Raw genomic sequence first — 18,306 nt, forward strand, 5'->3', positions numbered from 1 at the left:
CATCTGCGTGTAATTCGAGGAAAGGCCCTTAGCGCGTAAGCGTGTCTGTGACATTACACGCGCGGGCGTTTCCCTCGTGAAGTGGGCATAGTGGTTCATGGTGCTTGAAAAAACTGCAGTCCGCGTGTGAATACGTGTAATCCGAGGAAAAGGCCTACGTGTCTTACGTGATGCGCACGGGCGTTTCGCTCAACACGGGTGCATGTTCATCGTACACGTCCAAAAACTGCACGTCCAAATGTCAGCTCGTGTAATTGGAGGAAAGTGCCTTAGCGCGTACACGCCTAAGTGACGTTGTACGTGTGGGCCGGTTTAAAAGGTACGTGTTAGACCCAATTTCCTTGTACATGCTTTTCGTGGAGAGCGAGTGGGTGAATTCTGTACTTCTTGTCGGTTCATACGTGATTTCAGCGTTTCAAGTTCGTACTCCCCGTTACCTCCGACAGCGTTCCTTTTTTTTGTTGGGCCTGTTTCCTCTAACATCGTTCATTTCTTCTTTTGTCCTGTCTCCTCAGACAGCGTACAATTATTCTTTTGGCGGGGGTGTTGCCAAAGTGCACACGAGCATCTTTTTCATGTTCTTTTTCCAGGCAGATGGCGAGTCGTGCACGTATTTACCAACTGTGCTTGCCCCGTGTGTTGTGTACCCCTTCAGAGGTCATTGTAGGCTGCGTGTAACACGCGTACGCTTATTTTTGTCTTTCTGGGTGCCACAGCGTAGTGCGGGTTCATTTTTCCACGCACGTGGTCTATGAGGGGTTGCATGCACGTTATTTTTTTTCAGGGTGCCTGTGCGTTGCGTGACCCGTCATCTTCCCCCAGGGGTCACAGACAGCCTTGCTAGAGCACTAGGGTACAAATTCCATCTAGTAACCTACCCCTTTCACCCCCAATTGCCCATGACAATAGTTTACTGCTACTCCCATACGCACAATAACGTCACTACCATGGTTGGGAGGCGACCAAGCAGTAAGGGAGGCAAAGGTGGCCGACCTCCAAAAGGTGGGCGTGGTGGGCACGGTAGGGGACGTGGCCATGATTTGCAGGGTGCCCCTAGACCCCCCATGTGTGGAGGATCAATCAAGGACACCCATGCCCTCCCCATGGTTGTGGGAAACATAGCTGACACCATCCCAGCTCAGCCCTTGTTGGACCAGCCCATTGTGGCACCTGAACCGGCACAGGATGACTCCCAGGCTGACTTCCAGGTCAGCAAGTCTACGCCACGTGTGGCGGTGCAAGTTGGTGTCACCAGGCCACGTGGATCTGGGGCAGCTATGTCATCTGCTGCCCCAAGTAGGCAGGGTGGGGAGGCTGCAGGGGCAGCTGCAGCGCAATCCACCCCAGCTCTGAGTCTCCCAGCCGGGACAGTGTCGGTCCCGGTCCATCAAACCGACGTTGCGCCTGCAAACATCAACCTGCAGCCAATGCCTGCACCAAGACCTATGGTCATTGTGCATTCGCAAACTCCTAGAACCCAGTCCACTGACGCTTCTGCCCCTACTGACCAGAGCGGCGTAAGCCACTCAGTATCCGCACCACCTTTGAAAAAGAGGAAGAAGGGTGCTCTGGCACTACAGGCCAAGACCCCAGACACGGCTACACACTCCGGCACGTCAAGGAAGCCTAGCTTTAATGACGCCGAACTTGATGCACTAGTGGCCTATGTGTCGAAACATAGCCGCAAAATGGTGGTGACTGCAGGGTGCAAGACCACACCTGGTCAACGTAAGGCACACTGGCAGACCATCGCGGACATCATTAGTGCCCTTGGATTTGTGAGGCCCTCAGCTGATGATTGCTACAAGCGCTGGAATGACCTGAAACGCAGAGGAAAGAACAAGCTGGCCTCAAATCATGCCTCTACTCTGGTGACTGGCGGTGGGTCTCCACAAGAGGAAAACCAACTCACTGACCATGAGTCTGTTGCTGGAACCTTCGACACAGAGGAACAGATCCAAGGCGTGGGAGACCTACCAGCTTACGACACATTGTCCGGTGAGTGCCCATGCATGTGTGTGTAATCCATGTGTATGTTGTGTGGGTGACGGGTTCTGATTGAGTGCCAGGTGATGGTGTGTGCACCTGAGTGGTATGGGTCACCCATGTGCTTCCTCCAAAACATTCACTGGCCTTGGATTTGGGTATGACAGTACCCTTCTGCCCACAGTAGCAATTTAGCGCCACATTACTGCAGTTGCCCTTGAACTGTCATCTTGCAACAACATTGTTCAGAATTTTTCAGTGTTCATTCAGGCTGATTGTTTCAATTCTCCCACTTTTGCAATGCATTTTTCAGCCCTATTGTCACATATGTGGCATGTTTCTGTCATTGATTACACCCCACATTGGCCCACATTTGTTACCTTGTTATGTGATTGATTAAACCATTCAGGCTGATTGAGTATTGGCCTGCTCACATTGATTTTTGGTGCCTGTTTGTATGTGGTACTTGATAGTTGTTTCCTGTGATGTTTAAGTGACCAGCCATTGATGTGTACATCTGCCTGCAATCACTGTATTCTTGTACACTGGATGTGTTGCAGGGAGTGGCACATGCGTATTTTGTCACATTATGTAGCATTGTTGATCTCATCATGTCCATCTCACATGGATGGCTGACAGTACTCATTCACTGACATATGGCTGTACTTGTCAAATGTAACATGGCTATGCTACATGCCATCTGTGTGATGGCATGTGTCATGTATGTGTATTGGACATGCCACTCACAGGCTAATGTGTGATGCCAGTGCTACCCAGCATGCAGCAAATGTGTTGCTTTTCCATCTTGGTGTCATCAGTGTCTGCTTTTTGCCTCCCCTTCCAACTCAGTGGCAGTGCATGCATGCCAGGGTTATAGTCATGTGGGACATGTGTAAATCATGTACTGGATCTGTGGCTTGTCAGGCCTATGTGTGTGCTATGGTGCTAATGCCTGTTTCCATTTGTTGTGTTTCATGTTTTTGCAGGTGATGACACACTTGATGCTGTTGACGTTGAGGAGATGGTGCAGACTGAGGAGGAATCTCGGCACGACCGGGCACCAGTGGGGGACGTGATGTGGTGGTGGGTGAAAACCCTTTCGTAATGCAGACCATACTGTCCAGGGGTGTCTCTGGGTGCACCTCCTCAGACCTCTATTCAGGTGCTGAATCGGATGATGAGACTTATGTGCCTTCGCAGGTGAGTGTTTCTGGCAGGGATTCTGTTCTGTCCAACCCACCTGCACCAGGGGTAGAAACCTCTATGGGGACGTCAGTGTTGGTAAGTCTGCCTTTGGCGGTTACGGATGCAGGGTCACACTCCACAACATCTGATCCTGTTCCTGGATCAGCAGATCAGAGGGGGAAAGCAGTCCTGCAGCCTCAGGCAGTGCCAGCGCAGCAAGGTGCAGATTGCCTTGCCCCGAACAGGTGTGGTACCCGCCAACACAGTGGCCATATGCCACCAGGCAATATTGTATGGGAAAACTCCATGTACGGTATGGCAACCCAACAGGCAGCATCAGTTCAAATGATGGCTCAGGCAATGGAGAGGGTGGCCACTTCCATTATCCCCCCTGAAAGGCAGATGGAGCAACAACAGCAGGCAACAGACTCCATTTGCCGATCACACAGGGAAGACATGTTGGCGTCCAACAGGGACTGACGGGTGGCACTGGAGACTCTGCGGGAAGCCATTTCTATAGAGTCACAGGGCCACAGGGAAGCCCGGACGGTAGAACTCCATAACCTCAGGGACACTCTTGTTGAACTTGAGGCTTCCACATATTTGAGGACAGACAGCAGCTGGAGCGGCTCACACGTTCACTCTCAGCTGAGCTGCAGGCAACTCGGGAGGAGATCCGGGCATCACGGGAGGCCATGCGTGCAGAAATGCAGACAACCCATCAGGTGCTGCATGGGGATCTCCGTACTAACATCCTCCAGAACGAGACCTTTCACACCTGCATTCTTGCTGTCATGGAGGACCATACCAGGGCTTTGCGTGGGCTGCCTCCCATAGCACCACCACCTCCTGTTGCAGCAGCAGAGGGTGATGAGAGCGACAGCAGCACTTCTCCCACATTAGCGTAGCCGTGCAGGCCATGAGCCCATTGAGGTTTTTTTTTCTGCAACATCCACACAGGTGGGTGTTGGTGTGCACCCTGTCCTCGGACCTCCTGGCTGGCCTCCCTCCCCCCGGCCCCACATGGCCATTTTTGATTTTTCTTTTTTTTGTTTTGTTTACAGTGTGTTGCCTTGTGTGGCTCCCGTGGGCATCCACTGTGTATTCCGGCTGGGCAAATGCAGGCTTGTCCTGTGTTTTGGTTAGATGCTTGGGTTCCTGACACACACACCCCTCCTGCTTCCCGTTTCCATGGGCTTGCAAAGGGTGTGACCAAGTGTCAGTGACTTACACAGTGACATTAGGCTCCCATGAGCTGTGTGGGCAGTCTGTAGTCATAACTGTGTGGACATCCCTAGTGGGGTTTGTTTTTGTATTGAACACTGCATGGTGTATTGATATGTGCTTGTGCATCCATGTCTTCCTCCTTATCCGCAGGTACCTTTCTTCATGTCTTCACAAGGTTGTCTCCTTTGCAGATGCAGTTCATGTTGTATGCAGTACACTGACACATGTGCCTGACAGCAACACTCTGGAGTTGGAAGGGGTCGATGTGCTGGCTTATTGAGGTTGTATGACTTACATTACTTTGAGTTTGTACTGTCATATTTTGGCGATGTTTCATGCTGTGTTGCTGTATTGTGTTGCTGGTAAGTATTTGGTCATGTGTGCTGTTTGTTATTGATTACTAGGAGCATATTGTCTGTGGCCTGTTTCCATTTGGGACAGTGCACTTTGTGACACTTGTGTCATGTGTTGTGCATTCCTTCGTTTTCTTTCACATTGCAGGACATGCCATGGTGTGTTGGGTGGCGGAGATGGGGAGGGGTTGGGTGACATGGCGCTATTTTCATGTTGTATTGTGGAAGGCGGTAGTCATTCATGCAGCATAAATGTGTGTCTTTTTGTGACACAGCATTGGTTGTCTTTCGGTAGGTAGGAATGCACACAATGCAACACTTCCAGGTGACCAATCTCAGGCTGGTATAGTTGTGACAGTTGACTGTCCCTTATGTCATCATCATTGATTGTCAGCTGGTATGTGCCAGGGCTGTGTGTACTCCACAGGGGTGTGATTTTAGGTGAAGTAATTAGCCACCAGCTGCGTACCGGCTGCCTCACCACGTGCCCTTTCCCCTCCCATGCGCGGTGGTTGGGGATGTAGGGGCACCACCATGTCCACCGGCAGGCCCCGGCGTGTTGCAACATTTTGCAGGACACATGCTGCCACTATGATCCTGCACACTACTGGGGGCGCGTATAGCAGCTGCCCACCAGAACAGTCAAAGGAGCGAAAGCGTGACTTGAGCACTCCGAATGTGCGCTCCACTATGCCCCGGGTTGCAATATGGGCTGTGTTGTATCTTACCTCGGGAGGTGTGGTGGGGTTCCGAATTGGTGTCATCATGTGGGTGCTCAGAGGGTAGGCACTGTCCCCTGGGGAGGTAATGATTAGTGGGGTTGTGACACTACTCAGTAGCTGACATGCATGCATGTGCAGGGGCATTTATACTCACCAAGCAGCCATGCATCGCCATGCCGCCCAGCTTCTAGGTCCCGGTTTAGGGTTGACATTCTGTAAATGAAACTGTCATGGGTGGACCCTGGATAGTTGGCATGTACTGAGGTGATGATTCCCTTGGCATCACATGCTACCTGCACGTTGATCGAATGCCAGTGCTTGTGGTTTCTGTAGATGTGCTCAGTTGCCCTGGGAGGACGTACAGCCTCATGGGTGCAGTCAATGGCACCTAGCACTTTGGGGAAGTGTGCCACCCCGTAAAACTCCTGGACGACAGCCTGCCTTTCTGCAGGTGTTCTGGGCAGGTATATGCCTGCGGACCGATGGGCGTGCAGTCATGATGGCCAACACCTGGTGCGGGCAGCGTGACTGCGTGGCCTGTGACACCCCCCCACTATTGCACTTGTACGCTGAAATGAACCAGTGGCCAAGAAGTGCAGTACATTGAGCCCCTTTTCCAAGGGGCTCCATGCTTGGGAGCACAGGGTGGGTGATGTGAGGTCATCATCCCACTCACTCACCAGGTCGAGTATTATGTGAGGTGGAAACCTGTACCTCCCATACACCTGGTCATCAGGCATCCCAAAAAGGCTCGTTCTGGGTGTAAAAATTCTGGCCCCGACTATCCTCCTCCTCCTGAGGTATACCACGACCACTGCTGCGAGGAACGGTATATTCATCTTAGAGTCTGAGCTTGTTTGTCGTTTGCGCGCACTTTTATGCTGCGCGGTTCCACGTACGCCTGCTTCCTGCAGGCGTATGTGTTTCTGGATTAGCGCGTCTTTTTTGGTGCACGCGTTAGCCACGTTCGATTCCATGAATACGTGTTGTAGGCGCGCATGTGGGCGTTACGTGCATTTGCCTCTTGTACTTCCCCCGTAACGTCCACATTTTCATGCGTTGTTCCCCATTCCGCGTGTTACGCCTACTTTTGTTGTGTGCACTGCGCTATGTGCGCTTTCGCTGTGCGCGTAGCGCACGTTGTTTGAAGACGTATGCGCCAGCGTGTGCTACGCAGGATTTAAGCGCACATCCATGGATTTCCACGCGCACGGACTTCCATGAATCGCTGTGCGCGGTTTTGCTGCGATTTTCGCACTTGCGCTGCGATCCGCACGCTTGCGCGGAGAGTTTCAGCGCACATTAATTCCATGAATCGGCCTGAAAGTATTTCCAGTTATGTAATTGACCTATTGGTACATAACCACCCGCTAACTAATAGCTTTTTATACCCAGTGTATAATACAGTTTCTAAGGTAAGTAAGAACTTTATGAAACTATTTTGGAACAGCACCAAAGCAATTCAGGATAGTATAACCCAGGGTTACAAGTTTAGAAGGGCAGCACCTGTTCAAGGTGAGTTAGGCCTACATACTTTTAAGAGGGGCTAGCAGCAACTCAAAGACAAGTATTAACTTCCAGGCTGTTTTAGATCTGTATAAAGCAGACCAGGGAAAGCAACACCCAATGATACACTTTAAGAATTTCACAAGGTTATTCCAGGCAGTTAAACCCTTCCGGTAAGATGTTGCACTCATTCAGTTAAGCAATGATAAAACAGTACCAACTCTTATTAATTTTTAGAAGGGTGGGGGGGCACCATCCAAAGTTAGTAAAGCAACATATACTTTTTAGAGGGGCACAATGCAACTAAAGGGTAAGCATAAATGTAATGACACTTTGTAACTTCTTTCTCAGAGATAGTTACCACATGAACTTCTTTAGAAAGTAAGTACTTTTACACTTGTTATACTTTCAAGGCAGAATCCCTTTCGTATCCAGTCCTTCCCTAGTCTATTGCATGAGTTCTCTCAGAGGCAGCAGAGGGACCCTAGTGGCATCTATGCCAGATACAGGCAGGTTGAGATAGGGTTCCGTTGCAGGAAAGTCAAAATTCCAGAGGATATCTTCTTAAACAAGTAAGTATTCACTTTCAGAGTTAGTTAAACGTGTTTAGTGACTTCTGAAAAGGCTCCGTATATGTGTTGCAGCACTAGGCCTGGGCAAGTGGTATGGGCTAACTCCCAACCACACAAATCACCCACTCATCCTCACGGGATGCACACCAGACGAAAGTGAAGTATTATCCAAGCCCACACAGTACCTTAGGAGAAAATAAGAGCTTCTGAGTGGATGCCTTCCAGAAGCATCGACACAGGACCCGGTCCCTGGATTCATGGTTTGGAGATGAAAGAACTGGACACTGGATGGGAAACTTGCAGCAGCAGTCATCATAGGGGGCTTCCAGCAAAGGTTTCTTCAAGGATTCTTGCAGCTCTGTGGATTTGGTGTCTTTTTTCCAGCAGCCAGAAGAGCTGGTCAGATTCTCTTCACTCTCTTGGTCCTGCATTCTGGTGAGGGGACTTCAGGGGTTCAAATCATATCACTAGAGATCCAGCAGGAGTCCACCAAAGTTTCAGACAGATTCTGACTTTGGAGGACCATGCACTGCACTCAGGCTCTGCGCCCCAGGGTATTGACGGTTTGCAGCCCAGCAAGGTTGCTGCACGTTGTTGGATGGCTGAGAATGCATTGCTTCTCGAGTCTAGTAGATCTCACCAGCCTCTGGGTAGGAATAGTTGCAATCGGGACACCTAGGTCGATTGGAAGGAAGGGTTGTATCAGGCTTGGTTACACAGCAGGTTGGTCAATGGAAATTGCTAGAGATGTCTTTTCTTCATCTTCCTCTTTGGTTTCAGCTCCAGTGGTCGACTTGCCAGAAGCTTCCAGGTTCAGAGTTTTTATCAGGAACTACAGCACAACTTCTGCAATCTCTCCATGCACTTTACAGAAAGGGGCAGTCTGGCAGTCCAATCAGGACAGCCAGCCCCCCACTGGGAGTTGGTTCCTTTTAGGCAAGGTTTAAGACAAAGGGCTGCAGAGTTTTGGACTACTCCCTTGCTTCCTGCCTTCTCAGACACTCTGGAGTCTAGACAGGCAATGCAAAGGATTCCTGCCAAAGTTCCTGCCAAAGGCAAAACTTCCACCTAGAACGGCAATGGCAGGGGAAGACCTCAGAAACAACAAGGACACTTAAAAATGGCATAAAATAAGGAACCCCCCCCTATTCTAGCAGAATGGAGGCCGTACTGTGCATTACCGAGGCTGAATTAACAGCCTGCGAGTCATAAGACTAAAAAGTCAGTAAGGAAGAAGTTACTTACCTGTAACTGTTGTTCTCTAGCATGGGTCTGGCATGGATTCACATGCTCATGAATATTCCCTGTCGTCAGGCCGGGAATCCTCGGTATAGAAAAAAATCAGCATCAGTTTCGTTTCTGATCTGTCTTTCTCAGTAGTAACCAATCACTGGTCTTTGGGTCATACTGCCCCCAGCCAATGACTGCCCTCTCCCTAAGCCCCACCCCTGGCAGCCATCCTCAGATTTGGTAGAACGTGAAGTGGCAGTATGACCAAGTGAAGAGCCACAGAGGGGTAGGCGGGAGGGTTCGCATGTGAATCCATGCCAGACCCATGCTGGAGAACAACAGTTACAGGTAAGTAACTTGTTCCTTCTCCAGCATGGGGTCTGGCATGGATTCACATGCTCATGAATATAAGAATACATAGCAGTATACACATGCACAACCACGGGAGGTGGCACAAGGCTCAATATCAAGCAACACAACAACTCAATATTAAGCAACTCTTACCTCCTCACCAGGCTCACCTTAGGCGAACAGGTTGCGCAGCACTGCCTGGCCGACTCTGGACTCCTCCCTGGAATCCCGGTCGACGCAGTAGAATCTCGTGAAGGTGTGCGTCGACCTCCACGTAGCAGCCCTGCAGATGTCGAGCAGGGGCACACCAGACAGGAACGCCGTAGTAGCAACGATCGCTCTGGTCGAATGGGCTCTCGGACGGCCGGGCAGCGGTCGGTTTGCCAACCGGTGACAGTGCATGATGCAGCTGGAGAGCCATCTGGAAATGGAAGTCTTCGAGAGAGCCTTCCCTTGATTCACAGGTCCAAAGTTCACAAACAGCTGTGATGTCTTCCGGAAACTCTTTGTGCAGTCCACGTAGAACTTCAGCGCTCTAGCTACATCTAGCGAGTGCAGAGTCCTCTCAGCCGGCAACAAAGGCGACGGGAAGAAAACTGGCAACACCAAGGGCTCGTTCAGGTGGAAGTCCGACGGCACCTTGGGCATGAAGGAGGGGTGCGTCCTCAGCACCACCCTCGTGTCGTGAAAAGTCAAGTATGGAGGCTTGCAAGACAGGGCCTGGATCTCTCCCACTCATCGTGCAGAGGTGATGGCCACGAGGAATGCTGTCTTCCACGACAGAAACTTCAACGGCACTGAATGCATAGGCTCGAATGGGGCCCCCATGAGCCTAGTTAGTACCACGTTGAGCTCCCACGCCGGGGCAGGGGCCTTCACCGGCGGGAATGATCGGAACAGTCCTTTCATAAATTCCTTCACCAGACGATGGGACCACAAGGACGCCCGTCCTGTAGTTCTGGTGCAACATGAGACGGCAGCCAGATGTACCTTGATGGAAGCGTGAGATAGGCCAGCCTTGGCCAAAGACAGTAGGTACGGCAATACTTGAGGGGCCATAATCCGCAGAGGGTTAATCTTCTGTGCCCGGCCGGGATGTCGTATCCTCCAAACTCTAATGCTGCAGGAGCCAGGCCTGCAAGTTCAGCGACTCTGGTTCGTGATGAAGAATGGCGCCTCCTTCTCTGGAGAGAAGATCCGCGTCCGTCGGTAGCTTGACTGGTGTGGACGCTGACAAGTCCAGAAGGTCCGGGAACCAGATCTGCCTCGGCCACGCCGGTGCGACGAAGATCATCCTGCACCGGGACCTCTTGAGCTGGTTGACGAGCTGGAGTAGCAACGGCAACGGTGGGAATGCATAAGTGAACAGGCCGTCCCAGGGGAACGAGAAAGCATCGCCCATGCTCCTCGGTTGGGGAAACCTGCTGGCGAACCTCCGGCACTTGGAGTTGCCGCCGTCGCAAAGAGATCGATCTGGGGTTCGCCCCATCGTCGGAAGAGTCGGTCCACTTGATCCTGGCGCAGTTCCCACTCGTGGCACGAGCGCAGCTCCCTGCTGAGTGAGTCGGCGATGGTGTTTTTTATCCCTGCCAGATGAAAGGGTACCCGAAACATCCGTTGTGCGATGGCCCAATGCCACAGATCCTGGGCTTCCTTGGACAGGGCAGGGGATCTGGTTCCACCCTGCTTCCGAATGTAAAACATTGTGGTGGTGTTGTCGGTGAAGATCCTCACCACCTTGCCCTTGAGGGACGGAAGGAAGGACCTGAGGGCCCAGAACACTGCGCGGAGCTCCAAAATGTTGATGTGGAGAGTCTTCTCCTCCGAGCACCAAAGGCCTCTCGCGTGGAGGCCCCCGGTGTGCGCTCCCCAACCTTCCAGGGAGGCATCCGTCGTCACCGTCACCTGGTGGGCCGGGGCTAGGAAGCCTGTTCCCGCTGTCAGATGAGCGCGGACACCCCACCATCGTATCGCCTGACGGAACGTTTCGTTGAGCGAGATCCTGCCCTCGAAGCTGCCCGTCGTCTGGATCCAGTGGGCGTCGAGGAATTCTTGCAAGGGCCGCATCCGAAGTCTGCAATGGGGCACCAGATAAATGCAGGAGGACATCATTCCGAGGAGGGACTTGATAGACCTCACTCTGGCCACGTCCGTGGCCAGTAGACGTTGCACCTTTCCTAGGATGGTCCTTATCCTTTCCTCTGACGGTGAGGCCCGCCACACCACTGTGTCGAGATGTGCTCCCAGAAACGGGGCGACGGGACCAGGTGGGATTTTGGAAAGTTGATGGAGAACCCCAGGTCCGTGAGCAGCTGGACGGACTTCGCAGTGTGTTCCACGGCGAGCTCCCTTGTCCTTGCCCGTATGAGCCAGTCGTCCAGGTAGGGGTAGACGTGGATCCCCTGCAGGCGCAGCCGCGCTGCCACCGGTGCTGGGCACTTGGAGAACACCCTGGGTGCCGATTTTATTCCGAACGGGAGGGCCTTGAACTGGTAGTGCCGCCCTTTGACCACGAACCTGAGGAACTTTCGGTGCCTCTTTAGAATAGGGATGTGGAAGTAAGCATCCTCCAAGTCCAACGACAACAGGAAATCGCCCTCCTCCAGCTGTCCCAGCACGTGCTGGAGGGTGACCATCCGGAACTTCTGTGCCTTGATGTATTTGTTTAGTCGTCGCAGGTCCAGGATGGGACGCCATCCTCCTGTCTTCTTCCTCACGAGGAAGTATCTTGAGTAAACTCCGGAGCCCCGAAGCCTCTTCGGGACGAGTTGATGGCACCTTTTCTGAGCATCGCCCTTACTTCCAACAGCAGTTGAGGGACGTGATTTTCCTTCCTGGCCACGGGAGGAATGCGGGGGCACTTCTTCTGGAACTCGAGGGCGTGCCCCAGGGCCAGGGCGTCCAGCATCCAACGGTCGGTGGAGATGGACTCCCACACGCCGACGAACTTCGTCAGCCGGCCTCCCACCGGGGTGCTTCGGCGGGGGCCCGACCCAACGGACGGTTCAATCTTGCTTGGAGGCCGCTTTGCCTCCTTGACCACCTTGGCGACGACGGCGGGATCCACCTGACTTGCCGCGTCCCCTGTAGGCCCTCCTGCGATGAAGACCTTGCCGCTTGACGGTAAGTAGAGGAACTGCTGCCGGCTCCCTTGGAGGCACCCTGTCTGCCTCCGGAGCTCCGAAAGGACAGCCGTCGCTGTTGGAGCACACCCAGTGCACGGGCCGTCTCCGTGTCTGTCTTGATCGCCTGAAGGGATTCATCGACCGCCTTGCCAAAAAGGTTGTTCCCATAGAAGGGCATGTCCAAAACCTTGGTCTGAACATCCTGGCGGAAATCCGTCGCCCTGAGCCATCCTCGTCGTCTCAGGCAAACGCCGTTGCCCAACTGACGGAAACGGGTGTCGGCGATGTCCGTAGCCACCATAATGGCGTGGTCCGAGGCAATCTCACCTTCCTGCAAGATTTCCAGGGCTTCAGCCCTCTTGGCATCCGGAAGGAAGTCCAACTGAGGGGCGATTTTGAACCACAACTCCCTGTCGTAGCGGGCTACGATGGCCAGGGCGTTGGCCGCCTTGATGGTCGTCGCTGCAGATGAGATGACCCGTCGTCCGGAGGGGAGGTTGAGGTCGAGGCCGATGCCCCCCGCTTTCTTCTTGGTCGCCGCTGAAACGACAGAGTCCGGGGTAGGTTGCGCCCTAAGGCACAAGGGGGCAGCGTCGGGGACCCGGCACTTCTTCTCGTACCGGTCCCTCTTGGCAGGAGCCGTGGCAGGGTTCTTGAGGAGGGCGAGCCCCTCATCCCAGATGTCATCAAAAAGCGGTATGGCGAGGACCGTCTTCCTTTTAGCCTCGCGCCGCTGGTAGAGGAACCCCTCCTTCCTCTTTTCCTCGGGGCAGAGCTGGAAGAGCTCCGATGCCCTGGAGATCATTGCATGGAAGGATCCAATCTTGTCGGGCGGGGACGCCCGGGCAGGGGGCGACGGGGGACACGTCCCGTCGTCGCCTCTGTCGTCATCTGTACCCGTCGTAGTCGTGTCCATGTCTGTATCATCCCCGTGGGTAGTGGACCGGGGGGAAGGCAGAGAAGGCCGCAGAGGCTGGAGAGGAGGCATAGGATGCGTCGTCCTCCTCTTAAGCGGTGGGCTCCCCGAAGGTCCTGGCTCCGGATCCTCCATCGGGTCTGGTTCAGGCTCCTCCGTCGGGGGAAGGGGCAACCTAGTCCTTATCTCCGAGCATAAGGACTGGATGGCTGACAAAATGGCTGCCGAGGTGTCCTGCGGCGCCATAAACGACGGGAGCGAGGGCTCTTGAGGAGCCTCGTCTGCGTCACCGTCACCCTCGACGGGATCCCTCCCGATGGGCTGGGTCTCCTCCACGACTTGGATGAGCTCCTCTTCAGAGGTCGTGTCCGTATCCACGCCAGCCACCACCCCCTCCCCCCACTTTTCCAACAAGGACTTTGTGGGGGTCTTCTCGATGGGCCTGAAAGACGACTCCCTCCGCGGTGGCAGGGAGACTCTGGTACCTGAGGGCGCCTCCACTGGTGTAGCCTCCACAGGCTGAGCCAGGGCCACGGCGACATCCTCAATCGAGGTCCTAGCAGGGTGAATCAGGGCCAACGTCACCTTCTGTGCGCCTGGGGCCTTCACCTTCGGGGGAGGGTCAGAGCCTCGCTCCCCCTCTGCCGGAGTCTTCGAGATCGACCGGGGCCTCTCCAGAAGCTTCGCCGGGTTCTCGGACTTCCTCTTACCCAGCCAAAGCGTTGGCTCGTGGTCGATGGTGCCGGGGAGGGTGCGCCCTGCCTGGCAGCCAAGGAGCCCGACCGTTCGGCGCTCCTGGTGCCCGCAGACTCGTGGTGCTTAGCCTTTTGTTGGGCCCCCATCGCCGGAGCACCCTCACAGGACTTAGAAGACCGCTCGACTTCTTCTTCTTCTCGCCTGGCGGGCTCTTAACTTCCAGCCAGTTGGCGAGACGGAGGTGGCGATCCTTCATGGTCCGCTCTGACATGTTTCCACAAAACGCGCAGTCCTTCTCCTTGTGCGTCTTGTCCTCATGGAGACAGTAGAGGCATAACGAATGCTCGTCCTCCTTGAAAACGTTCTGAAGCTGGCATCCAGGGCAGGCCCCGAGTAGCTTCCTGGGCGTCAAGCTCCCTTTCTTCTGGGCCATGTCCGGGGTAGGCCTCGGAACTTCTGGAATCCTCCAAAAGCATAACTCGACGAAATCTTCACCCTTGAGGGGCGTAGAAAACTCCGAAACGGATCCCCGATGATCAGAAGTAGAAACGGTGGAGCTTGAAGCTCTTTTAACCGAAAAAATCAGAAAATCTCCTGAAAAAAGCGCAAAAATGCAGCAAAAGCTCGAGAGCTAAGCACGAGGACTCCCAACACTTAGACGTGTGGTAAAAATCTGAGGATGGCTGCCAGGGGTGGGGCTTAGGGAGAGGGCAATCATTGGCTGGGGCAGTATGACCCAGAGACCAGTGATTGGTTACTACTGAGAAAGACAGATCAGAAACGAAACTGATACTGATTTTTTCTATACCGAGAATTCCCGGCCTGACGACGGGGAATATTCATGAGCATGTGAATCCATGCCAGACCCAATGCTGGAGAAGGTAAAACCACTTCCACCAGCCATTCAAATAAACTTGCATGTCTAAAAAAAACGCTACATGTAAATAAGCGAGTACTTCACATAAGGTGGGGTGTGCTGGCTCACTATAAAATGTAAAGGGGGATGAAAATCCCTAGTTACACCTCAGGGACAGTAGTTCGCTCAAGTACATTAAAGAGAAATTAACAAGGAAGCCCAAAGGGGCAACCCAGCCTAAGCCCAAAAGTTATAGGAAACTATAACTCCAACCACACTCTATGGAGAGCCATAAAAATGTCACCCATATAAATAGTAACAGACTAGGTGAGAGGAGGAAAGAATTCCCCTTCAACTAGGGACAAGGGCAAATAATCACCAACTCCAAGCAAATGGTTCTGGGGTTGACACAGGTCAGGACGATTTATCACTGAAATTAAATCTTACCTAACAAATATACCATTAAATTGGCTGTTTTTGTCAGTTAGTGAAAAAGGTCCTTTTTGTAGTAGCAATTTCTTTGTATTAGCTAAATTCATCATCCATCGCACAATTATTTTGTGTTATATCTTTGCAAGATTTTTTACTTTGACACAATCTGTCAATTCAATTACAGGTGGACTGATAAACAAAACATTTTCAGAAATCAGGTCTTCTCATTGAAATATACAACACACATGGAGAATAGAAAGAAATCTAGCTCCTACCTTTAGCGTCTCAAACCAACGTGGCTGTTTCACTTGATAGTAAATGACAGACCTGTACTCGGAGATGGCTTCATCACCTGCTCCAGGGAATATCACATTCTTCAAAAGAAAATACATAATAATAAATACAAGAAGACACACACAAGTGTCACATGTGCATCACTTGCATTTTCCACTAAGCTACAGATTACTGGGGTGCAATAAATGAAGGTCTGACAGTGTATTAGAAATTCAAGGGGAATCGAGAGACATTCACTATGACTTGACAAAGATCTCAAGAAAGTAGGATAGTTTGACCACCACCCAGTGCTCACTTGCAGACAGCTAGCCCCCACCCTCACATATATTTCCGATCTCTAGTCAGTCAATACAAGTATCTATGAAACACAGAGCAGTCGAGAATTCGAGGATAGCAGAGATATGAGGCAACCAACTCTCTACCTCTTTAGTCTACTAAATGTGCCCTTTGGAGGGAAATGTGGTTTGAGCAGGAATATTAAACTCCCTCAGGGCTCATCTGGCAAGCCTTCATCTAAAACAAATGGCCACTGAACCACTCATGGGGCCGGACATACATTTGATGCAAGATTCTGCAAGGTTAGATTTACCACTACTGCCACACTGATGCCAGTTATATGGCACGACTACCACATGATGCCTTTTACTATCAACACTCCAACTCGCACACCAGCCACAAATACAAACCTACCAATCACAACTAAGAAAACAAGGAACAAGCTTAAAATAGACAATATAGGACAACTAATGAAAAACATCAAATCAGACGTCCACCAGCTAACTAACTGATGCCAGATATTATCAAAAATAAACGTCGTAACTGGATAAAAACTCTCTAGACACAGTGAGCATGTGCGAGAAGTTCCAAGCAGGCAGCTTGTGTACTAATGGAGTCGTCCCGGGGCTCCAGCAAGGTCTTTCTCTCACGCTCTCTCAAATCAGTCTTTCTCCCCACACTGGGGCTCCTCTCACTTTCACTACCCACCATGTTTTTTCTTTGTTTCCACACTATTGGGGCACTGCTTCTTCTCCCCCCCCCACTCTGTGGTTTCTTGGTTCTCTCCCCTACACTGGGGCTAATTCTCAGTCTATCTTGCCACTCTGTATTTCCTCTGTACTTTCCGCACTCTGGAGGTTCTTGGTTCTCTCTGTCTTTTTTGCTAGATCACCCATCTCCTTTCCATTGGATCCACTGTGTAACTGTTTGTCATGGGTGGTGCTCCTAGGGAGATTTGTGCAGTCTGGGCGACTTTCCTCTCTGCGGAGCTGTTTACGTGACTCATTTGACTGTGTCACCATTGGGGAGAATTTTCATTTCTGTGCCAATTCCCTTTAACCTTCAAGACACCCAGCTTTTCTGCTGGACTCAGGGCTTTTAAATTTTGACTCCTGTGTGAGTGGAACTTTTCCCCCCCACTCCCTCGTGTTTTTTTCTGACTAGGATTTTCTTTTTCTTACTGTTCAATGCAGTCTTGTAAACTCCATAGGCATCTGCTTTTGGCATATTGACACACAACACCTTTTGTGCTGTGCCACTGGGAAGTCCTTTGGAATTCCTCATGTTTAAATACATTTCCTTGGGTGAACTACTGTTCCCATGGGTAGTAAGATGACTTTGGTCTTATTTACCTTTTCATTTGTGGGTCCAGCACACACCACCCTACGTGGAGTGCTGGGGGGGGGGGGGGGAGGGTTACATATTAACTCCTTATCCCACTTCTCATGTACATTTTGTTACACTAACTTGAATGGCTCGTGTCAGTTGTTTATTTTTTACTACCTTTGTGCCATGTATCTGCACACTAATTTGTCAGCTGCAGTACAGCACCCAAGGATGACCATTTTCGCAAAATGGCCCCCGTCTTTTTTCTTGTCAGTTCTTGGTTGTTGGAATCAGGTTTGAGTCCTTGCACTTTGTCTCTGGCGGGCTTCAGCCCTGAAGCTCGCCCAGGCTCCAGTGTGTCTGGAAAGGCAGGAAGTGAGGGAAGGTCCTGAACCTTCCCTGTCCTTTGTCTCAAGGTGTGCTTAAGTGAAACCAGTTCTGATTGACGGCTGGCTGTCCTGGAGGACAGCCACCCTTGCTGGGTGATTGACAGACCTAGGACTGTGAATGAATCAGAACTTGCTTAAAAGGCAAGGTTCTTGGGACTAGAAGCAGAGTCAACCACTGACGGACAACATCGGATGAAGATGTGAAGAGACACCAGCAGCAGCGCCCCAGACCGCAAAGTGCCCGGTAAAGCTCTGCAGCTGTGCTGACCCCATTTTCATTTCGACTGGGAAGACGCACAAGGGACGACTTCCTCCCTTGGGCTGGTGGGTCCACCTAGCCTTGAGCCAAGGTTCATTTTTGACGCAACCCCCAACTTGCTGTGGCTTTCCAAGGCTGCAGAATCCCATTGCCCGGGAAACCCTGACCATCATCGAGTGCATTGTTTTCGCAAGTACGGATTCGGCTAAAAGTGTGTTGGCATCTAGAGGACCTTACAGAAGCAGGGAATCTTCATCCAGAGCAGCCTCAGCAGAGTCCAGGACTGAGGGATCAAGTAACTTCCAACCAGAGCGGTTTGTTCTTCTTTGGCGCTGACAAAAAGACCACAAGAAGGATGCCGAGTCCAGGAGAATCCATTGCTGCCGAGTCCCTCTCTCAAGTGCTACCACAGGAGCCCACCAGAATTCCTCCCTTTCATCACCACGACCAAGGACGAGGAACAAGGGTCTGCTAAACTTCAACAGGAAGGCATCCAGCTGGAACCAATTCTTCAATTCTCAGGTACTGTGGGGCTTGGGGTACATCTACCGTTTGCCATTTGTAGTGCTTACTAGCTTGGGGAGTACTATTTTAAATCCTTTTGA

At 51.9% G+C, this 18,306-nt stretch overlaps 1 protein-coding gene across 2 annotated transcripts in view; it reads right to left on the reverse strand.

Moving 5' to 3' along the window:
* Positions 1-18,306, reverse strand: part of DOCK1 (dedicator of cytokinesis 1) — a 2,312,292-nt gene that overhangs the window by 1,943,152 nt on the left and 350,834 nt on the right. For both annotated transcript variants that reach the window (XM_069611483.1, XM_069611484.1), the window contains exon 15: positions 15,433-15,531. In XM_069611483.1, coding sequence (XP_069467584.1) covers positions 15,433-15,531 — 99 coding nt within the window. The remainder of the gene's footprint in view (positions 1-15,432; positions 15,532-18,306) is intronic.

This window comes from Ambystoma mexicanum, chromosome 8, assembly GCF_040938575.1.
Source record: "Ambystoma mexicanum isolate Mex_15411 chromosome 8, UKY_AmexF1_1, whole genome shotgun sequence".
NCBI lineage: Eukaryota > Metazoa > Chordata > Amphibia > Caudata > Ambystomatidae > Ambystoma > Ambystoma mexicanum.